Here is a 23,999-nt window from a genome sequence, read left to right as displayed (position 1 = left end):
AACAATACTTGATTTTCCTTTTTAGATAAAGCATCTACTGAATTTGACCCAGCTGTATGACTGCTGTGCACATAGTGCTTCAATGTTTTCAGCCTCCAGCAGAGAAATTACTCCCATATAATTTTTCCCAGTCTAGGGTCTAGTCCCTTTTGAGGCACCTATTTCTACTCCAAACTCTTCTGTATATTGTGTATGTGTCAGACCACTGCATGTCTGACCCTATCCTCCTCATTTCCTCATCCCTCACTCATTTCTCCTTCCCTCCCAACCCCCTCCAGTCTGGCTCTTCAGAAGATCAGTATATCATTGTCCTAGGCAGGACTAATTAAAGACTTTCCAGCCATCATTACAGCTGGAGAACCTCCTGGTTTCTAGGGCACTTTGGTGGTCATCACTCAGGGTGTGCATGGCAGGGCTCCAGGGACACAGCCCAACTATGTCCTTCAATTTTAAACTCGAAGTCTCCAAATTGACACTGCTGGCTGGGCTTTTTTTTCCTCTCTTTTTTTTCCCTTTGTCTTTTTTTTTTTTCTTTTTGTCCCCTCTCCTTTCTTTTTAAATAATATGAGGTTAGAAAAGCTTACCAGCCTCCTTGGGTAGTCACAATATTTGAAGCTCAGCAATGCACATGCTAGGAGACATATGTGGGTGGTGATGCTTCTTTGCCCTCAAGCTAGAAGCAGAAGAAGGGTCTTTGGGAGGCTTATGTAAAATAAAGGCAAGCTGCTAGCTTAAGGAAAATATCAAGGAGGAAGTAAAGGAAGAATTAATTCCCCACAACCCCAGTGATTTCTTTCAGCATGTAAGTCAGTTCACTAATTGCCAGGAAGGATACTTGTCTCCCTATTCAGTTGAGAAGGACTTTTTCAGTCCTTTTCAGCTGGCACATCCTTGTACCCTAGAAGCATCTCTGCCAGCTCCAGCAGTATCCCTCCTGAGGCAGCCCCTGAACCCATGCAAAGGACTGAGGTACGTCTATCTGGAGAACAAACCCAGTGAGAGACAGAGGAGGACATCAGACAAGAAAGGATGCTCTTTTCCAACAGAAGAAGCAAAGGGGAATAAGAACAGGCTGAAACAATTTATTTCAAAATGGATTTTATTCCAGGCAATAAACAGATTCTGGCACATGCTTTTTTGAAGAAAAAGGAAAACTAATCTGGGTTCCACATAAATTACATCTGGCAAAGTGCAACTTACAAGTGAGTGGGAAAAATAAACCTTGTGAAATTGATTTCTGTACAACAGTAGATTCAGCTCCTCTTAAATAAGCCCCCATTGGTTCATAGCACAGGAAATTACATTGGATGCTCTGATACAATAACAGCTTTCTTTAAAGGTATTACCAATGCAAATGCTCTGTCTTGACAGTCTAGGGGGCTGTTTAAAGTAAACAGGAAAACAACAGTGAGCAGCTGCTTGTTTTGACTGTTAAAAACAGTCCATTTGCTTGAAAATATCCTAACACAGACCTGTTCCAAAACATGGCACTGTGTGGACTTTGGGGAAAAAAAACAGAGATAATATTGTTCTTCCCTTCAGAGCAAGGGAAATGGAAAGTATGCTAATAATAAGCTTGGACAAGATTTTGTTTATTCCAAGAAGTTCAGTTTGCCCATACTTGACAGCAGCCTTTTGTAATGTACCTCCTTTTCAGCAACTGCTAAAATACATTGGAAACCAATGGCTTCCGAAAAATGAAGGGGGGGGAGGGTCTAGGTTGAGCTAAAGCAATGCTTTAGCTGACAGAAGAGTGAGCAGTTGGGAGGTGACCTCAGGAGAACATGTCCAAAACCAGGCAGAATTAAAAAATTAAACTTCATACTCCAAAAGCAATTTGAGTTATTGACATCTAGCATATGTCCACCTTTGCCCTTTCCTCCCCCAGGAGGAGAGTGAAGAAGGAGAGTATCTTCTTCAGCTGCCCCAGCTTACAGCCCAAGAAGGATGCCAGTTCACACTCTGCCAGGAGGAGAGCAGTAGGAAGAGAGGCACAAATCAACACAGCTGGTCCAGGTAATTCTGCTCCAGGAGCAGTCAGCAACCTCCAGCATTGGAACCAAACACGAAGTCAAGGGCAGTAGTCATCGTGCTGACAAGAGACCACTGAATTAGGCCTGGCCCAGAGCTTGGAGACTGGATATATAAAGCAGAGTTTCTGAGGTCTGCAGCAGTCAGGAGCAGTGTTTGTGGAGGAGCTGGGCCCTGGCCCCAGAGTGGTTATGAAGAAGGAACTGCAAGAAAGCTGCACACAGAGTGGGAGCAGGGAGGAAGGATGCAGTACCTGGTAGAGGAGTGAATATGCTGTTAGCTGCAGCCCATAAGCTGCTGGAGAGTGAAATGGGGGGAGGTCAGATGATCCACTTAGGCTGTGTTTTGATGAAAATATGTAATCCTTTCATGCTTCATTTTATGTGGAGCTTACACACAGCACCTTTTCAGTGGCCCTTTGCATCAATATTTTTCAAGCAGGTGTGTAAGAATTTGACTGTTCCTGTCTCCTACTGCATAATGATGCTACTCAGGAAGTAGTATATATCCTGTATATTCTTGTTTAAAAATGCAGTAGTTGATAGGATGGCATCTCTTCCCTTGGTGGGCCTGTCTGTCTTGCTCTCTTTCCATTCCTAGGTCATTTTCCTTCCTTCTCTGCCCTCTCCTGACCTCAGTGGTTCCAGCCCAAAGCATCCCTATACAGGGAAGGAGAAATCACTGCAGAGTCAGTGCCCTCATTTCCACACAGAAGAGCAGCTGCACCATTCTGTAAGGATGAAAAGGAACTCCCTCATGAGTTTACACAGTGCAGGCAGATCACTCTTCTGGCTAATCAGTGCCAAGATGGGGAGCTGATGTCAAAGTGAAGGGGAAGACAGGAAAAGAGCTCCTGACACATGATGGATTTAATTGTTTTAAACCAAGAACAAAAAACATTGTCCTGTTTTCACACTAAGCACATGCAATGTATGAAGAACATTATCTGTTCTTTTGTCAACTGTTTGGGCTAATGCCAAGCTTTGAGAAAGAATTAAAAAGAGATACAAACATGACCAAAAGCCAACTGCTGTTCAGAATCCAAATGAAGAACCTGTTTCTTCTGCACCAGATCAGAAAGGATCCAGGCAGGGAATTGCCTTATGAAAGTGGATGGTCCCACCATCTGGTTCCCCTGTCAGTTTCTTGGCAAAGAGGGCTGGTTTACAAAATCTAGCTCAAGAGGAAAATTTCACAGATTTAGTTAGGAGAAGGTAAGGTTGGGGGGACTTTATTTATTTGACTAGGTAAGCCTCCCTTGGCAGGTTTGAAAACCACACTCAGCTGGAGCTGACTGGTAACTGGGAGCAGGACTGGGATGTTAGCTAGAAACACCAGTGTCTTTGGTATTTCCAGAATACAAAGAAGAGATCTTTCAGGGCAGGCTTACACTGTGGCAGCATTTGTGCAGGGGGCACTTTCAGCTTCACCAGCTAACCTCTCCCCAGGGTGCTCACTGGGAAGAGAGAGCAGCAACAAAAGTATAGCAGCCCCAGCCCTTTTGCCTCATTTTTCTCAAAGAGAGGTGGAAAAGCAACTAGACAGAGGGATTGGGTGGTTTGTCATGCCAGGCTGTGTTCACAGGGACTGTGCAGAGCTGGAGAGACAGGCATGAGGACTGTGGCCCTGCCCAGCCAGCAGCAAGAAGTCTGCTATCACCTAGGGCTGTCCCCTCCTGTCTCTCACAGTGGGGATCCAGGTGGGCTCCTGCCACAGGCCTGAGCCATGTGCAGCACCTGTGTCTGTGTGTGCTGCCCATGCAGCTGTGAGTTGGTAGCACCAGGACAAGCAGCCAGAGAACAGTCCCAGCTCCCCTGACACCCCAAAGTGTTGGCACCTGTCTCTGGCTCCACCAGAGCGTGGTACCCTCAACCTGCAGGCTTGGATCACTCTTGGAGGCAGGGCTGGCCTTCCACACATAAAAAAGCTACAAGGAAGAATTCTAAAACCAATCCATGGTTAGTCTGCTAAAACAGATTGTCCCTTTTCAATCTCTCTTGTCAGGGTTGCCCCAACCTCAGCACATTTTGCTGTAGGGCAGCTACTGTGGGCAGAGGAAGGAATGGGATCACAAAAAAAGAGGTGACAAACCTGCCCCCATGATCTGCTAGCTCTTTCCTAGCCTCTCTGCTGATCATGATGACTCTTCTGGCCAGTCCTCACTGAGAGACATATGCATAAATGATGCATGATGTTAGCACAAAAAGCCAGGGAAGCCAAAGAGCTACCAATGTTTGTACAAGCATAGCCTAAGTTGAAGGTCATGGACTCTGGATGCAGAGAAAAGATAGGGAGAGTTGCAAGGTACTTCTGGTCACTCCAAGTATTGGGCTGGGTGCTCCTCCATCTCCAGGTGAAGCTGTGCACAGGCATCAGCTACAAAGGAGAACTTAAGACAACAGATGGGAAGATTTCAACAACTCTCCTATCCCTATCACCCCCAGCTTCTTCTCTGAAAAGCTCAAAAACGTCAAGTGCTCAGCTGAAGTGCTTACTGATGGGCACAATGAAAACATTTAGGGTCAGACATACAAAACTGTTCCTCCCTTCCTGATCCCCCTCTCTTCCCAAAGTCTCATGCACAAAGAAACAAGGAGATCTCTGTGCTACCATCATGTTGCTTGTAGCAGCTCCCACTGTTGGCCAGGTACTCCTGCTTGACAGGGGTTGGTCACCACTTTTCCAGTCTTGTTTTCCAGGCAGAGACCGCTGACAAAGTGTTGAATGAAACTGCCTTTCATTTTCCACTTCTGCAAGAAGACACAGAAAAAACATGATGTTACTGTCATTCCCCTACAGAACTGTAACTTCAAGGTTGAGGGTAATCTCAAGTAAATTCCAGTAACTGTGGAGAGTGAAAATCTGGGTACAGCCAATATCTCTAAATCACTGGTTTCCTGTACTAAGGATACCTGCAGTTAGGTAGAGGTAGGGTTTAGCTGAGTTATAGGGCTGGATACTCAGACACATCTAGAAGGCCAACAACACCATTGGTCACAGCACCAGTCCTTGTCTGAGTTCAAGAAGCTTTTGGACAATGCTCTCAGGCACATGATGTGACTCTTGGGGTGTTGTGTGAAGGGCCAGGAAGTGGACTCAATGATGTGGATGGGTCTGTTCCAACTAAGCACATTCTATGATTGTTTGATTCTATCAACACAAAAATCAGCAAGTAGTGGTGTTTTCAAAGCATATTATACTCATAGTTTCCTTGCCATTCTCTGTCCTGGGCACCCAGACACCTGTCAAAACTTGAAACCTTTCTATGGTTCCTTTCCAATCCATGGAAAGCAAAGCACTGAAAGGTCTCCCAACACAGAGAGCAACCCATCCACAGAAAGCAAAAATCACACTTCCTACTGTTCAACTGGATCTCTTTCTCTTCCATTGTCCCCTCATCTCTTCTTTCATCAAATTCAAATGGTCCCATATACACCCCTTTCCTGAAGGTCCACTTTGGTTGTGCTACTTACCAGAAACAAAGATACATCCTAACCTTGAATTGAAAATTTTGCTGGGAAAGGGCTGTACCTTCTATCCCTGCTGGAAAAAACTGGTAACACTGGCTGATAATGAAGAGAAAAAACTAGAAATGAGTCTGTGGATTTGGGATCTCCCAGATGAGGTGGTGCCATTCACCTCCAGTGGGGCACAGCTGAGCTCAACAGGTTGGAAGGTTGAGGGGTCCAGGCTCCAGGGATTTTCTCTTCATTCTTTTCAGTCATACAGATGACCCAGTTAGAATTACAGTCGGGGTGCTCAGTCAGTAAACAGTTTACGAATATTATGAGGACGTGTTGGCTAACCCATGAGACTGACGAAGAAAAAGAATCAGTTTGATAACACTGATGGACCTCAAGGGTATTGCAGAAAAGATAAGCAAAGGGAATTAAAAAATTTCCTGCAATATCTGGACAATGTCAAAACCTACAAACATTTAAATTCTTGAGTAGCATAGCAAAAAGACTGCCACATGCTGTGTGGTTTAAGATATTCAGTTATGTTCACATATTGCTAGCAGCTGCTATGTTTCTTGGAGGGCAGGGCAGTTGCAAAGCCCAGAGTAATCTGTTGCTCCTGTATCACATATTTTTTCAAGACTAAATACCAGAGGCAGCATCAATTTGCAGCACTGCTAGCCCTGTTCGACAGGATACCACTAAAGGAGAGTTTGTGCAGCAGGAAGCTGATTTTAACAGAGAAGGGGGCAGAGGAATGCAGTGATGATGGACAGGAAGATACAATGCAGTCTTTGCACTGCAATGCCCTCACCAGCTGCTGCAACCCACTGCCTACACAGGTCCCAGAGCCATCTGGCTCCCATCTGGCAGAAGCCTTCCCACAAAGAGCTGGGGAAGAGTTAATACCATAAAGCAGCAGCTGTAATGATGGAGTGTAAAGGAGGGGGTCTTCTCCCTGGAAAGCTGTGCTCTGTGCCTGCTGGTGCCATTGCTGCATGACAGCCTTCCCAACACTGTCTCCCAGTGTCACAGACACCTCAGTGAAGAGCCTTCTGACCTTCTCCAAAGCACACCTACCTCCTTGCCCTCCACTTTGTTACTACCTCTCTCTATTTGTGAATTCCCAGTCTCCACCTTCCCCTGTGCATGTGCTACAGGAAGCCTGCCAGCTGCCTCTCCCACACACCCTGCAGCTCACCAGAAGACCCTGCTGTAAAAGAACATGCTATTTCCCACACTTTTTTGTAAATTTCTCTCTCCCTTTTTATCTATAATTTCAAAGTACTTATAGGTGGCTGGATAGAAGTACTCTATGTGCAGTTACTAAGAGAAAAGTCACAAATAGCCAGTGCTCTTCTATCCAATATACACAAGAGCTGAAATTGTTTACACTAGTCTAATTTTTCATGATAATCAAAAGTTTTCTTTTAACCCCCAGTAACCCAAGGCAGTCCAGGGTTTTTCTCAAAATCCTAACTGTGGAATTGGCCAAGCTTAGAAAGCACAGCTGAGAAAGGCATATTTTGCTTATGAGGACTGAGATGCTTCAAACAGAAATGTATGGGGAGCTGATAACTGGAGTAGCTGAGGATGTTGTAATTGAATGTATTTGCAGAGCCATGGGCAGCCTGAAGCTCGTCTTGAACACCGAATTTTAAGTATACGAGCAGACAGAGTGTGATGGAAAAGCTCACACCAGCATCCAGCAAGTACTGTCCTCCTTTGAGCACTGAAATTTGTAAAACTAAATCATAACTGAGAGAAACTCTTGTCTCCTGAAAACTACTTACAAAGTATGGCATATTGCCAGCATTGTTTTATCTACTTATTATCATAAAGATGCTGAGTCAGGAGCTTTCAAAATAGACAGGCTTTCACTGCTTTTCTTTTGGATACTTTGTATAAAGTTGCATTCATCTTCACTTCAGGTAATATACACAGAGAAGTGGGAAAATTCTCCCAATGGCATACAAAGAGACACAGGATTTCAAATACTGTTTGTCTCACAAAAAAATGGTGTCCTCATTTTCAGGCTGAGGTCACATTCCTTCAGAACATTTTAATGAAATATAGCTGTTTAATAGGATTTCTCAGCATTTCTTGTTCTGTTGGGAAATACTGTGCCAATGTTTCTCATTTTCATTCTCTTGTTTTAGTGTCTGACTCTCACTTTGCCTTCTATTTGTCCTCACTACAATACAAATTAAAACACCACTCCTACTGTCAGTCAGAGCCAAAAAACAAAGCTGAAGGCAATAATTTATTGTGTATTCAACTAAAAATGCTATTCTCCAAATAACATTATGGATAACATCCATCTGGTTTGAAATCTAGTTCTGATTATGCACAATAGCTTTTGGCTGGTCTTCTGCTAGCAGTGCCAGCTGTTGCTATTGAATGATCAATAGGATCATGTTGCCAAATAGATTTCATTTCTGGTTTCTTTCAACCCAAGGGAGTCTGACTGAACCAAAAATCATCTAAAGTGTGACTATTGTCTCATATCCTCCTGCTTGCAAAATTCTAGACTTATTTTGAGGTAATACTCTAGACACAACTCATAATAGTCTAAAGCCTCTGCTAGAGTATTACCTATATATTAAATGGACGGTTATTAGCACTCACAATTAACAACAGAATTATCTGTCCTTGGGACATGCTTAATGCAGAATAGCTGTGTAGCATGGGCACAGCTTCAGTATGCTTGAAAGCAGAAACCAACTTTAGGAGCTGTGTGGTGCTGTCATAAGGATCTAACCAATCTACTCCAGGGACGCTAAAAACCAAAGCTATCACGTGTACTGTCTTTTGTCAGAAACGTTGCTTTTTTATTACTCAGACACAGACATGAAGTCTAGATTCAGGAAAATCCAAATATCTTTCATCACAGATCTCTGATGACAATGACAGGAAAGATGCTCAAAGCTGGACTTTCTTTATGCTGCCATCTCCTCTTAGGATATTGTATGTGTGATGAGTGTGATGCATGCTGCCCAGGCTCACCCTCCTGCACTCAGACCACCTACTCAGGGCTCCTGCTTGTCATTTCCAGTTCTCTGAAGTAGCTCAGCTCCCCTCCCTCCACCCAGCTCCTCTGGCTTTCTGAGAAGCCCACTTGAACTGAGAAGTGGATACACCCATGCACAGTTTGAAAACACTGCTCTCCCCCTCAGCACTTGCACTTTGGGCTGTGAGTATCCGTGGGGAGACAGGAGAGCTGCAGGGCAACTGAGGGAATTTGTTCCCTCCAGCTTTGCCCTTTCTTGGAAATCAACCTCCCAAATATCAGGAGGAGAGAGAATGGAATAGTTTGCAAACTGACTGACTTCTAGCTAATTAAAATCTAATGTCAGTGTTAACAACAATTACTGTTGTGTTTATGAAAGGAAAGAACCATAACAACATTCCCCAGCAACACAACAAACTTGAGCATTTCAAGTAGAATTGGCTTTATAAGTAGAAATCTGAAATGGGAGTTTGGGACTACAAAAAAGACCCAAACATTTAAGAGCACTTCAACCCAAATTACATTAAAAATTCAAATGCATTTCTCCCACTTCACCCCACCTTATCCCATCAGCTGCAAGGCAGTTTGGAATGGCAGCTGCAATTCAAATCAGTCTCTAATTATCTGAAATGCTTTAACAAAATCCTTGCTTAGATTCAGTTGGTTAAATCATCTGCTAGGTCAAGTCCTTGATGTAAGTGCAGTTTGCTCACATAAGGTAATGGAAAACAACAGCTCACATCCTTAAGTGTGTGTGCATGTCTTTATAATGAGCCTGTATATAATCAACACATCAAGATTCAATAAATCCTATTCCAGCAGCAGAATAAGCCTGCTTGTATTACTGTGGATTAATCTCTCTTCTGGCTGATACAGCTTGGACTCCACCCTCCTTGAGGGACCCTTGTCCCTTCGTGAGAGGGGAGGCAGGGAAAGACAGCTGATTTTGGCAGCTGCTAGAGTCCTCTCAGCTGCCAGGGAGGAAAATACTGCAAGGCACATAAGGAGAAGCTGAGTGACCTAATTACACAGCAAGGTGGTGAGTGATTGCCAACAAGAAAAAGGAGCAGGCAAGCACAGTCCACCTGGGATATCCTTACAGACTAATCCAAACTCAAGAGTTTTCCCAGCGTATTCAAGGCGACAAGTCTTCAAGGCATTTCTGCATTAACCAGCCCTCCAGAGGAAAGTCTACACAGGTTTTCCATAAATGGACAGGACTGGATTTCAGTGCTTTCTTTCAGGAAGAACTAATTTCAAGGATTCATATAGCATTAAAAAGTACTGACAAAAGCAAATGCTGCTGAGAACTGGTCAAAGCTGAGCCATCTTTTACTTTTGGGCTATCAAAGTAACAGATACGTCAGAAAGCACAGAGTCAGCATAGGCTTCGATGACAGAAAATTTGTTCTCTCTTGGTGTAAAGGGAACTAGGAATGAAACAAATCCAATCTGCTGTCTGCCAGTGTAGCATTGTTCCCTTTTGTGCTTTGCCCAGTTCTGATAAAAAGGCACATCACATCGCTGCTGAGGGCACCCTGGCCATTGCAGAGGCCATCCCTTACCTAGTGCTGTAAGGCAAAATGATTGATTTGTCCTGACAGATCAGGGATGCACATCTTGGGAACAGCATAAGTCAAAGAGCTGCATTTTGTTGGGAACATTGCTGCCGTGTACTTTTCCTCTAGGGAGCAGTTCAGGTGGAACATACGGTGCTTTATGTCAGTCAGCATTTCTTAAACCAGCTGCATGCATTCAGCTTTAAAGGTCTGCTCACATGTCCAAAGACAGCACAAAGGACACAGCTCTCCCATTTCTAAATAAATAAACAAATGATAGCACACACCACTCTTCCCTTAGGTATGTCAAAGCAGTTGCCCAATCTACCTCTCTTTGGTGCTGTGCTTCATCCATGCATCAATCTGGCTGCACATAAACTTATCCAAGTGAGGTCGGGGTGCTACTGAACTGGAGCCAACCATGCAGCCAAGGGCCCAGGCAGAGCACACACCCACATACTGCACCTCCTTCTTGGTCACAATGCACTCTCATACATCCAAGCTTATGAAACATAGCAGAGAGGGAGATGCAGAAGATGGAAAGGACTTCTATGTGCTTGGATAGCACTGGGTTTGCCCCTGCTGGCTGCACTGGTGTAGGTACACTGGTGTGTGGCAATGGAGGCATTAGAAACAGGTGCACAGTTACCTACCTGTCTGCCATCTTTTTGATTGCAAGCTTCCAGTGTGATTTGAGAGCCAGTAGAAAAGGAGGTAATGGAAAGACACTTGTCCTGCTGTCTAATTAAAGGATCACTGAATATCCACTCCTTTGGAATAAGAAAAAGAAAGGTTCCATTAGGATCCAAACAGTGATCAGATGAGGGAGAGAGCTTTTTCTATCAGATATTCAAAAAACCTCTACCTTTTGTTCTCTTCCTACCGAAGGCTCCCTGGGAAGACTACCACAGCAGTCTTTGCCTGATCAGAAGTTTATGCTCAGGCTTGGTGCATCATGACCATTTCAAAGCCTGCAGCTGTCTCCCCTCACTATCTGAGGTGCCTGATTAACCCTGAATCCCATGCAACTCTCTGCTCTGCAGATTTACAGATTTCAGACCTACAAAGCAAGGTGGATCCCGAGCCCTGACATACGTGATGTGCACCTGCTTCTGCATATTCCACAGAGAAGACATGATCTGTTACAGGTATCCAGGACCTATGGATGGTCCAGCAAAGCAAAACACATCCAAGCATATCCATATATCACCAGCATGCATAAAGGACAGCTGACTCATTTTTCCATCCTCTGACTAGATGGATACCTGATCCAATTAACTATTATTACTATACTTTCCTTAAGGAAAGGAATACAAATTGCAGTAAGTTTTAGAGATTTCAAATGGTAATGACAAAAAACAATGAGTCAGATTAAACAGCACATTGAATCCTGGCTGCAAACTAGTTTCCAACAGTTAACAGATGTGAATATTTTGAATTTTCTGGCACAAAATATTCTACCGTGACCCTTAACTTTCTCAAGCTGCTTCCCTGCTGCTTTCAGTCACCAAAGGAGAGTCTGAGTGCATATCTTCAGCTCACAGAAACCATCATAGCTCCAGTGCATTTAGGAGAACTGCACCACATTAATCATTAAGAGGGTCAAATTCTTTCTTCATTCACCTCCCTATAAACCCACCAAGGCCAGCGTTGCCTCTTCATTCTCAGATAATAAAAAGGGTAGGAGCAGGAGCAAAGCACCAAACTGAAGCCTGCCTTACCTGAGTGACAGGTGGATTGTTCACTGTTCCTTTACAGTTTCCCATGCCAGCCAACATATTCCCTGTGGTATCCTGTGCCTGAGACTCCAGACAGTTTCCTCCTTGTCTAATTATTCCTGGAATCAACTCTTTTTCAGGAATCCTTGAAGTAAAATGACAGTTGCATGGCACTTCATACAGAGAAATGTCCAAAGTACTTTCACATTATAAGGGCGTAATTGGCCCTTGACTGAAACACAGTTGCCTGTATTTGACAGAGAATGTACAATATCATGCTATCCACTGGAAATATCTGGAGGAGGCAAAAATCAAAGCAGAACTTGGTCAGAGGACTGGCACCTTTTTTTCTCATAAGGCATACCAGGATCTTTAGAGGTACCCCAAGCAGTTTAATGTGATGATTCCGAAATTCTGAAAGAGGCTGTTTCCAGCAAAAAGCCATATCCACAAGGATTTATTCTGCTTCTGCCTCCCCCTTTTTCAGTCTTCTCCCCAGATAACACATATTCATTGCCTCATTGTTTTAGCTCATGCTAGCCACAGACTGAGTGGTAAAGATGCATTGCCAGGGCATGCTGGCACACACGTGCCAAAAACACAGCTCTACCCAGGCTACTTCCCAGCTGAGAAAGGACACGACACTACTGTGTCCTGACCCAGGGCAGGGGAAGCCATGGGGACAGCAGGTTCTGGCAGTCATTAGAACCTTCTCTGAACCACCCAAACCTCTGCACTGAAGCTGTTCAGTTCTACTTGGCTCAACTACCTCCAGGCAGAACATCCAAAGGGCAGAGACCAAGTGAAGACTGGGAGGGGTGTAGTGTTCTGGCACTTGTCTACACCCCACACCTCTGAAAACACCACTGTTGCACATCTCCAAGGGACAGCTATGTGGGGCAGAATGGAAGTCAGACCTTTTGCAGAGCTGTGGTAATACAAGCCAGGAAAACACAGGAGGTTTCTCACCAAAAGAACAGAGGGAAACATTTTCCAAGTATAAGTCTCTCTTTCGCCCAGTGCTGTCAAGGTTCATCTTCTCATTGTGACCCACCTCCCAAATCCCTCAGAGATTTCTACAAGTGAAGAACTGACTCACTTGAGCTCAGGGTAGACATTCTCCAGATACCACTGGAAGGATTTACAGTTCAGTTTGCGTCGTAGCTCCACTCGGTCTGCAACACTGGAAACACAGGCAGTTTGATGAGAATAAGACAGTGAACAGGAGGGAGGGGAACAATGGAAACTGGCCAGGAGGTTTGAGGGAAATTATGTGACTTTTTGCCATTACTCATTCTCCCACATAATTGTTGCTGGGTTCAGAGCACTAGCAGCGGCCTGAGATGAAAAGGAGGAGAGAGGCAAGTGACAAGAAATAGAAATGGAAGACAAACACTTTAGAGAGCTGTTCTTGCATTTCCTTTGACTCAGAGCGATGGCAGAGCCCAGGTCCTACCTTGTTAAATAATACATTGCAGTAAAACTGCTGTAAGATCAGGAAAGTGTTTCTGCCTCTGGGTGCCCCTGTAGAGGCATACCATGAAACCTGCACAAGTCAGCTGCTGAGAAGGCCTAGAAAGAGTTTGTGCTCAGGTACATGACGATTCATCTGTGTATGCTAAAGCATGTGTATAGCTCATGGCAGCTGCTCTAGTCTCAGGCTGGAGAACTCAGACCTGGTGAACTTAATTATTTGTTCTTAAGCAGTTTGGGGAAAGGGTGGGAATATAAGGGGAGATTACCTCAACATCTCAGTAGCTGTCTGCTGTGGCAGTCTTCCCAGTGCTGATTTGTTTGGCTTTAGCTGGCTAAAGAAGAGGATTTCCTTCCAGCAGTCTTACTAAGCAGCAAAACCAGGAACTCTTGTCTTTTAAGCTGTAATACTACATTTGTGTGTTGGGAAGTAATTTCAACTGTACCCATGTACCTTTCCATCTTCAGCCCACAGAGGCCACTGTACATATACATGAGGCTACATACCTCAGGGGAATGTTTTAGATTTTATATCCACATCAGAATTATGGGGAAAGAGGGTCCATTTTACGCCCAGTTGTCAGTGATGGTGTCAAAGGCATTTGCACCCTAAAATCTAGATTTAATGCAGGTTCACAGAGCTGTTACTACAGGAAATTGCCTGAAATCAAAGCCTTATGCTCTGCTTCAGCTTTTATTCAGCCAGTGCTGCCAGTGAAGTTACTAGGAAATCTGTGTAAGCAAGAACTGCAGGTTTTGCTGCTAAAACGCATGAGCAATATATCCACATACAATATACAATAGTCTGGTTTCCTTCACAAGCAGCAGGGTTACTTGCTATTTGGTCCCAGCCCAGCTGCTGCAGTCAGCTCAAGAACTGATAAATTAGGTAGGCAAAGCTATTATTATGAAGATATGTAATGCATCATGATAATAAAGCACAGTCTACAGCAAGAAAAAGTGGCCTGGTTGTCATAAATAAGAGATGCATCATTATCCTGTGCACACAGCTACACATTTGAGATAATACCACATTTGCCAAGTCCTGACACTGATACAACAATAGCCATTTGTTCACAGGCAGATACAACCCACAGAAACACAGCACTCCTGGGATTTTTACTCTTATTTGGGAGTCATAGGGGCTTGAGACCACAAGAGAGCAAGCTCTCCCCTCATCCAAGGTTTGGTGTCCATCACTGATTTCTGGGTCACAGAGAACTGTTAAGCTGAAACAATTAATCTTTAACAAAGGTGCTGTAAGGAGCACAGTTCTGCAGACTGTGTTCCATTGGCCATGCTCTCTCCTGCCCTACAAACCAGGCAAAGCAGCATTCATCCATCAGGAAAGAGGGGAGTGCACCAAGTGCAACACGCCCCATGTGCCAGCCAGCCGTGCTTGCCCTAGGATTTTACATCTGCACAGGAACTGTACTAGATCAAGCTCTAGTAACTGCACAGCCAGAACATTTCCAGAACAGCTGCATGCTGTGTTAGAAAAATATCCCTATCTATCCACTTAAAATATCTGGTCTTTTAATGTCATTACAGATCTCTCTGGCGTTCTGCTAACAAATGATTTATGCAAGGTTACTGGGGAAGAAATAAAGTGAATGAGAAGCAAACCTCATTAGACAGATACTCAACCTCTCTGGCAAGCCAGCTGCTCAGAGCATCTCTGTTTCTCACACTTAGCCCCAGATAAGACCTAAAAACTATTTGTTACCAAGGGGTTTACCAGAGCCCACCTTCCAAGGTCTGGGGCAGCTTACCTTCCAAACGACTTGCCAATAGCAGACGGCCGAGCCTCATAGTAGTACTGCTTGTATTCATCCATCCACACCTCTGCTGTGCGCTTGGTGTTCCTGCATGGGCATGAGCAGAGGCTGTGCTGAGGAGATGCTGTGCTGCAGAACCTGCCCTCCCAGCAAGCAGGTACTGGGTGGGCAGACCCAAGGCCTGTCTGCCAGGAGGGAGTGGGGGACACACTCAAACACGAAACAGTATGGATGGATAGAGATTGAACACATTAAGTCTACAAAGCCTTGCAAGAACACTTCAGTTTGGAAGGTAAAAATTTAATTGCCATAGTTTACAATGACTTTTTCACACACGCTTCCTCGGCAGAGACACCAGGCCTGATTGTCACCATCACACTCATTACCAGTATCCCTTTCTCCAGATTAGAATAACGCCATATGATAATTCAGCTTGGAAAGCACCTCTATCTAACCTCTAATCTTCTGCCCAAAGCAGACTAGCTTCAGATTAGGTTTTGTTGTTCAGGGTCTTGACTGGCTGAGTTTTGAAATCTCCAGTGATGGAGATTTCACTATCTCTCTGAGGCCCTGCATTAGTGCCTAACTGCTTTCACTGTCAAGCACTTTGTCTCATCTCTTTTCTCTTCCCATCTGTTCTGCAGTAGAAGCTGTCCTCAAGGCTTATCCTAGAACATGTACAGCTCAGAGACAACAGGGATGTCCAAGGACTGCTGACACACAGGCACATGCCACAGGGCAGCACCCGTGAATGGCCAGGGTCTCACTCAGCCATACTGCTCCCTGCCTCCACCAGTGACTGAGGTGGAATAAGGCACAATAATACAAACAACAGAGAAGGGAACAGGTTTTGCTCACAGAAAACAGCAACTCATCCTTCCCTTGAGAGCAGATGCTCAGTCACAAGCTGTGCTCTGTTACCAGGCAAAAGCACAACAAAGAATTCAGACTTATTTAGACATGTCCAACACGAAGGTGGCCTGGCTGCTACCAGGAGCTACCCAACACCTACTTGATGTAAGTCAGTGCGTTGCCCTCAGGAAAGTCATAGGGATGGCGCTTCCTGAACACGTGTCCCACTCGACTGCAGGGAACGATCTCCAAGCTGCCACCACACATCCACACCCGGAAAGAGAGCTCTGGAAGAAACCCCAACAGTAATACAGCTGCAGACAGATTAGCAACAGCTCCAAGAAGGGCAACTGCCTTGCCCCTCTGCTATAGGTGTATTGCCTGCAACAGCAAAATCAGGGAAAGCAATGTCATGGTGAGAGCACAGAAACTGTCCCCTCTTTGTAAAAATGGAGGCAACCATTGTGGCTCAGGGACTTCCAAGCATTCTCCAGTCCTGCTTCTATTTGGTCTCATTTCAGTGAGACACCTTTGCATTCGACCAGTTCCTTGAGGTTGCTCAGGATGTCAGGCCCTCAGGATGGCATTTGGCAATGGACCAAGACCAGTCACACACACACACCTTGTTTTGACCTTCTGTCACTCTCATCCCTGCACATAGATGGAATTAAAAAGGAAGAATTTACTGTGTAAAGCAAATCTTGTGAGGAAGAAAGGGAGTTTAGAAGACAAGAGGAAAGAAGAGAACAATATGAGGACATAGGGAGTCAATGTCCAGAGTGAAGTCCCCTCCCTCATACCTCTATGTTACCCACCCTACAACAGTTCCTTGTTCTCATTCTGGTTGGCTCTGTTACTAATGAAAAGAAAAAAGAGGATGACTGTTTAACAGTTGCCTCTGCTGAGGGAACTGCTCAGAGCAGATACCAGTCTAATATAGTATGACTGTGAAAATACAGGGAGAATCCTGCTACTTGAAGAAATCCACTCTGTCCTGAAGCTAGATTCAGCATTTTGTTAAAGGATAGAAGAGCATGGAGCTTTGATGTACAGGCACTGATTTGCATCACAGAAGGTATGTGACCTGGCTCAAGCTTATGGGTCTGTCCTCACAAGTTTAATCTGCCACACCAGAGGGGTTTTCCACTTGCAATTCATGTGGTGATGAGAAGAGAAGGAACAAGGAAAATGAAAATTAGCTGGGTAGTTTGGTAGTCTTTACCGAAAGGGCTTCAGATGGAATAGAATGATTACTACAAAAACTTTACTCATTTGGGATCTCCCTCCATGAATGCCTTATTTATGCGGCTCTGATGCTTAGAAATTAAAGAGAAATTATGTATCCAGACCTAATGGATGTTTGAAACCATGTACACATACTAACATCTCCCCAGCCTTCATCTTTCTCCATAGCTTTCCTCTCTGCATACTGAGAGGTAGTTCAAACAGTGAGTTGCAGGGTGTGGGGAGATGGTGTACTTAATCTAGCTCCTAAGTAAAAAACCCATTTGATTAGACAGTATTTTGTTGTATTTCTTACTAGCTCTTTTCTCTCCTGAGTTTTCTAGGGTAATCTTTCCAGATTCTTTTTAACAGGGAGCTCCAGATTTGATGAGAAAAACGGTTTTAGAAACAAAAAAAACCCCAAGACATAAGTTTCTGTCTGGTGATGTGTTCAGCTGACATTTGCTTTCCTGAAATGAGCGTCTGACTCACTTTGGCCTACAACAGAAACTAAACTCTCAGTCTGGCATGTGTAACTTAAAAGTTATGTCCACTTCACAAGAGAGGATTTCTCACACCATCTTAGACAGAATCACTCTCTCATCTTATCTACAAATGTTGACCTAATCCAAACAGTTCCTTTCCACTCAAAATTGTAATATTTAGTAAAAATAATGTTTCAGAACATTATCAATATTTTTCCTTGATCAGAAACCCCAGTTTTCAATTAAGTATGGTACACTTTTTTTTCGTTAAGAGGGTAAATTAACCACTCTGAATTCTTCAAGGAAAATGAATACTTTTTGGTGTCAAATCCAGGTTGATTTCTATCCCTCTGCTTTCAACAGCAACAGATTTGATGGAGGATGAGGGTGAAGTGACAGGAGACACTGAATTTACAGAAGGCTTTTATCTCTTCAGCTTCACCTGCACCATTTCTAAATGAATGCCCCAGATACTTGAGGTCTCCCTGAATCTCTCTTTAACACTCTTCTTGCTTTTGTCATTAACACCTGGTGACATTGCAGCATCCCTTCACACGGGGCAAAGAGAGATGCCTGGAATATCTGTGCCACCATTAAGTGCAAGGAGATGGGTTTAAGCACCAAGCCCTGTAAGAGCACGTGAGTGGACAGACTACACTGGGCCTCTGAATTCCTCAGATGTTTGTGATGCCCTAGTCTGCTTCTAAAATGTTTGCTTTCTAAATCTATTTATAACCAAATTCCATTTACAAAAAAGCTTGTTTTATCAGGAAAAATATCTTTCTGACCTGTCAAGCTGAGAGAGCAATTCAGACATCTTCGAGACAGGAAGAGGTATAAGAAGAGACTGTAGGAGTGGCTGCCCATTTCAGAGCTGGGGCAACACAGACTGTCATGTGAAGAACTGGAGGAATATTTTCCAAAAACAAGCAACAATTTAAACATCAGGAGGTTCCTTTTTCTTTCTTGTACTGTGAAAGCTCCCTTATAATACCACATATGCCTGTAGGAGTGTGTAGCCCTGATCACACAAAGTCTCCATTTACTTCATGCTGACAGCATACAGCTCTGACCACCTTGGGGATTACCCAACCACATCCCTAACCTGACACTGACATGCAGATCAGATCTCTTACAAAAAAGAGTTCTGGTGAGCCATGAAGACTGGGAAGTAGTTCTGCATTAGCATGTCATTCCCTTGAAACATCCTAAACTTACCAAAATTTTCTCCTCCCCAGATGTCCATTTGGGTATCATATTTTCCCAGGTGGTTAAACCAGGACTTGTCAATCACAAAGATGCCTCCTGCTATGACAGGGGTCCTGGAAGAGAAAACAGAAATCCAGACAAAATAATCACACAAACCTAATTTTGAAGTAGCACCACAAACCTAATTTTAAAGGGCAGATAACTTGTCCATGCCTCACAAATCATACCTCATTTAAAAGAGAAAAATAGTAGATCTGAAATGTGGGCCTGCAGCAGGTTTCTGAGATGCCCCTTAGTAGACCATCCTCTTGCCTTTGTTAGATGGTCTTGCAAGCACTACAAGAGTAATGCTGTGTCTTTTGCATTTATACAAATACACACAGTGTGAAGGAATGACGGGCACTGTTTGATGACTGTGTTCACCAATTAGACATGGTGTGACAGGCTGCTGCCTGTACTGCTCTGCTGTTTGCAAGCTGGTTGCTTCTGCAGTGCAAAACAGAGGCTCACAAATTACACAGAAGAATTAAATGATACTTTTTACATTACAAATAGGGAGCTGTCTGCCTATACAGACAGGCACTGTGACTTACCATGATTTGTTACATTCTACATGTCTCAGAGCCATGCACCCTGCGGTGAGGCTGGCAACAACTGTTCCAGCCAACAGAATCTCTTTTGTCTGTGGACATGCAGATTTAGTAGGCGAGAGTAATTCTATGCCCACATAACTAGGTAAGATTCAGTTCTCTAATCTGTCTTAAACATGCTGAATGACTGTTTATCTGTTTCACTCCTAAGTTTTCATCTGAAACATGGAGGTAATTAAAAAACCCCAAAGGGATTTCGGAGGCATTCAGAGTGTTCAGTTAGGGAGACCACAAGAACAAACATATAGAAGAGATGGCTTGGAGAGGTATAATGCATGGCAGTATATAATTGCTATTCTTACAATATTCAGAGAGCAATACCCTCACACTTACGGTATAGACCTCAGTGTATACAGAAAATAACATGAAGAGTTTGTCATCAACAAGTGCACACTGTGGCATTTCACACCCAGCAAGGCAGTCCCTGTGCCCTCCTTGCCACCTTGGTGAAGGCTTGGTAAAGGCACTTGGAGGAGTGTACCCTGTCCATCAGAGACAGTCACCTTATAGACTGAGTTGGGTCTGTTCTGGACATCTTCTGCTCTATAGGAATCTGTTCCCACTTAAAGTGAAGGCTCCAGTCAAACCCTGAAAAGGAAAAAGACATGCCAAATTGGTTTCATTATTGTAAAAACAGTGCTACTAGCTTCAGTGATAATCTCCACCATTATATGACAGGCTACCCCTATGTTCCTTCCCTAACCTCCCTCACAGCCTACCCAAAATAGCAATAGCCTGTTCTAATGTAGACCTCACCAACTTCTGCATTGGCACCATCATTCCTTAGCATTACAGATCTCTCCTCTGTTTCACTCCACATCTTCAGGAGACTGTTGTCATTCTGAGATGTAATTGTATTTTGGCCAGTTTGTCTTACCAAAGGCAAACCCTGTCTGCCAAAGTTATGAGGTTTTAATAAAGAACCTGTGGGATGTGATATATTCTGGGAACAAAGGCCTGCAGATCACTGTAACCACCATGTCTTTCAAGTACTGTGTACTTATCAATGGCCTGTGCTGGACAGTAGAGCACAGCACAGCTGCTAACTTTATACCATTGTTAAGAGTAGCCAAAGAACAGGTAGCCTTTGGCTGGCAAGCAGTGCAGAAGCAAGCCCCAGCCATAAAAGATGTAGAAGGGCACCAGGAAGGGAGGTGAACACAGGTACAGCTGTGGGAGTTACAGCTGTGAGGAGAGAGGTGAAAATGTTTTTCAGAAGATGCCACGAAACAGCCTGGCAGATCAAAGCGGCAACTGGAAGTGCCTGTCAGACTCCAGTATACATGTAGCATAGTGAGGACATGGTGAGGTATTTAATCAATTAACTAAGTCCTGAAATTGCTAAATGTTATGAAAGTGATCCAAGTTCAAGAGGAAAATACGAGCTACGTTTTGTTCTAACTCTTCAAAAGATCTGACTTTGCAAGTTGCAAAGAAAAAGGGACAGGTAACCCATCAGGAAAGATCATCACTCTGTTTTCCTGGAAAGCTGAAGAGAACACAATTTATTTTTCATGCAACATCCCTCAGGTCTAACTTACATAAGCCATTCATTGTACTTACCTCCCCTCAAATCTGCTGATGCTGCCAAGTAGGCAAAATTATCCAGGCTGATAACATCAATGATTGGACTCACCACTCGGGTATAATCCTCAGGGAGAGAGAGACAGAGGGGAAAAAAAGAGTCAGGCTTTTCTTGAATGTCCGGCAAAGCTGCCAGAGATCAGGAAACACAAAGTTGCACAAGTAAATCTTTGTCTGGTTTCTCCAATATGATTCTGCTAGCTGTGCAAGGGATCTGTGGCCACTACATCCAAACATGGAGATTGTGGGTACTAGCCAGCTGCACTTCATGGATGTGGAGAATGGAGTCAGACTCCAACACTTACGAATGCTGCTAAGAAACAGCTCTTTACTTCCTGCCCAAGTCACAGGGCATGAATCACTGTCCCAAGGGTTTTGTGCTTGCTTTTGATATCTATCAACGGCATACCTTCTGCTCAGCCATCCTTGAATTAACTCATTATTATCAGCCTAGAAATTATCAACCCCCTAATAAAACATCTTCCTGAGAAGTACTATGAATCAGGACCCCACATTTAAGATTGATAGTGCAAACATTATAATACATATGATGCAGTGTATATATTATAATATAAAGATATTGTAACTATTGCCACTAAGGCATATAGATATTTATAGTTTTCCTTCACAATCCTTTTAGTAAGTAGAAGTTAAACAACTTTTCAACATCATGAGACAGGGCATTAAAGAGAGCATTGTGACAGCTGACATATAAAATGAAACTGAGCTGGCAGTGCTAGAAACAGCAGCTTGTTATTGGACAGCTGCCAGCTTCCCTGCCTTTCCTGTCAAACCTTCATTTTGTGCCTAGCAATAGTTCCTCATGATGTAGAACACTTGGCCAGGATGGGACATCCTTGGTAAGAGCTATCATTCATGTTTTTTCCCCTCAGAGCTGTGATGGCTGCTTAATGAGAGTGTGTCTGCCCATCTTGAGCCCCCCAGCACCCACCTGGCAGCCTGGTGTGCCACCCCCTACTCCAACCAGTAAGTGCCAGGACTGGCTATGGCAAGACTGAAATTGGAACTAGGATGCCCATCAGGAATGTAGAAAATTGGTCAGAAATAGATTGACTTGAAATCTGCTCACTAAAAAATTTGTATACTAGAGTCAGCTCCCAGACTTTTGCAATTTAGATCCTTCCCTAAAGAAATGAGTGAGGTTCTTTCTGCTTAGGGACCCCTATGTTGGTGCAGCAGTTTGACTTAAAGATCAATAGTAAAGTAAACATTTATGGGCTTCTGAGTCAGAGAATTTATTGAACAGGAATAAAAAGCAGTAGCTTTTAATTCATCAATCCTGAAGTTTCACCTTCTTCTGCTCCTTCATATAAAGCTAATCAGACATGCTTACAAAGCATCATTAAAGCCTCCACCCCTTCTCCTGAGGCCCATTACTTCATGGGATCCTCCTTTCAGAGGGGAACAATCATATCCATTTGCAAACATGGCTTCTCCCATCACGTCTCCCCTGCCTTTTCTTACAGCAGAGCTGTATGGTCTCCCCACTCCAGCCCTACAGTGCAGTCAGGGTGACAGCTGCTAATATTTCCACCTCATTTTCGTTATTCCAGCCTTACATCAATCCTTTGCCAAGTGAACCATCAAAGGGACATCCATGCACTCACAGGCAGCTTCTCTGTGCTCAGAAGCTGCCCACATGCAGGTGATGTATGTTGGCAGCTCAGTGGGAACATTATTGGAAGGAAAATTTTGGCAGTGACAAGGCAGAGGGGAGTGTCCAGCAACAAGAAAGGAGATGGAAACCATGGGAAAGTTGCACAGTGTATGCTGACCAAGTGCCTGTCCTACATACAGCTGAACAGGACTAGGAAGCACAATGCCTGCAGGAGACAAGGTACAAATTGGTGGTTCCAGCATTCACCATTGCATCCCATCACTCTGCACCTCCTGCCTTGTCATGCTGGCAGAAGGTAGAATCCCATCAGGGATCTCTTGCCCATCCAGCTCAGCCTGTACCTTCCTCTGTAGCAGCCTGGCTGAGGAGCACCTTGCAGGCCTTGTCCTCACCAGCCCTGCTGATGGCATGTGAGGGCAGAAGATCCACCAGCACAGGACAGGCCAGCTCCATCCACCCCACAGCAGGACATGGTGCTCACCTCTTTCACCCTCTGAAGCATTGGCTGCAGCCACTCGCTGTTGACTTCGCAGTGACTGTCCAAGAAGGTGAGGATGTCAGCAGTTGCCACTTCAGCTCCTCGCACCCGAGAGCGAATCAGGCCTACAAGGACGAAAAGACAGCAAAGGAGCAGCAAGGTTGGGTAGGGAAACAGTTGAGCCTCCTTCAGAAAACATACTTTGTGTGGCCATTAAAGGGGAAGAGCGGGTGATTCTCCCATATCACATCTCCATCAGAAGCAGAGAGCAGCTTTAGCAGGGCATCCCCTGGGGCAGTCAGATGAGCCCTCCTAGCATACAATGAATGTCCTCTCCTGTCACTTCTGAGACACAGAACTTTCACCTGGCTCCTTGCTCTTCCCTTCCAGCCCTCCCCACAGATACCTGGCTGCTGCCTGCTTGCTGTCTCTCCCATTGAGCACCCTACTGCCCCCCTCACCAATTCCCCATGGCCAAATTCTGCTCTCTGCTTCTTGCCTTCCTTACTGCTTATCTGCTTTATTCCCGTCAGTCCTTTATTCCACCCTGCAGAGATATCAGCCTGGCTCTCAGATGACTCCTTACTTTCTTACAGACCATCCCACTATGTGGGATGCTCTTTGTGAACTAAACAGTGATTCCTGTCTCTCCTTCTAGATCCTTGCTCCAGACCTGCTGTGCACTGACAGCTCTAGATAAAAGCCAGCACATGTGAGTCAAACTAAAGAGCATTTGGGAAAGTCAGAGTTACCATTTATGCACATAGGAGATACAGGAAAAAAAGCTTTCCTTAATTTTATCTCTTTATGATAGATATGTGATTGTTTTTCCTACTCCCACGTCTCCTACA

The 23,999-nt window shown here is 44.3% G+C and overlaps 1 protein-coding gene across 3 annotated transcripts in view; it reads right to left on the bottom strand.

Annotated features, from left to right (window-relative positions):
- Window positions 1–1,081: 1,081 nt before the first annotated feature.
- The window catches only part of GALNT16 (polypeptide N-acetylgalactosaminyltransferase 16), a 72,623-nt gene continuing 49,705 nt past the window's right edge, over window positions 1,082–23,999 (bottom strand). For 2 of the 3 annotated variants that reach the window (XM_085062158.1, XM_085062161.1), the window contains exons 6-15: window positions 23,152–23,273; window positions 21,011–21,098; window positions 19,951–20,035; window positions 18,807–18,910; window positions 16,040–16,166; window positions 15,022–15,114; window positions 12,876–12,959; window positions 11,780–11,921; window positions 10,712–10,828; window positions 1,082–4,781 (exon numbers count right to left, since the gene is read on the bottom strand). In XM_085062158.1, coding sequence (XP_084918284.1) covers window positions 4,644–4,781; window positions 10,712–10,828; window positions 11,780–11,921; window positions 12,876–12,959; window positions 15,022–15,114; window positions 16,040–16,166; window positions 18,807–18,910; window positions 19,951–20,035; window positions 21,011–21,098; window positions 23,152–23,273 — 1,100 coding nt within the window. In that variant the 3' untranslated portion in view covers window positions 1,082–4,643. The remainder of the gene's footprint in view (window positions 4,782–10,711; window positions 10,829–11,779; window positions 11,922–12,875; window positions 12,960–15,021; window positions 15,115–16,039; window positions 16,167–18,806; window positions 18,911–19,950; window positions 20,036–21,010; window positions 21,099–23,151; window positions 23,274–23,999) is intronic. The other variant, XM_085062159.1, reaches the window with a different exon arrangement.

This window comes from Lichenostomus cassidix, chromosome 5 (genome assembly GCF_008360975.1).
Source record: "Lichenostomus cassidix isolate B80296 chromosome 5, HeHo_3.0, whole genome shotgun sequence".
Classification (NCBI taxonomy): Eukaryota; Metazoa; Chordata; class Aves; order Passeriformes; family Meliphagidae; genus Lichenostomus; species Lichenostomus cassidix.
Note: the sequence above shows the minus strand (reverse complement) of the source record. Positions and strands in the feature narration are given on the sequence as shown.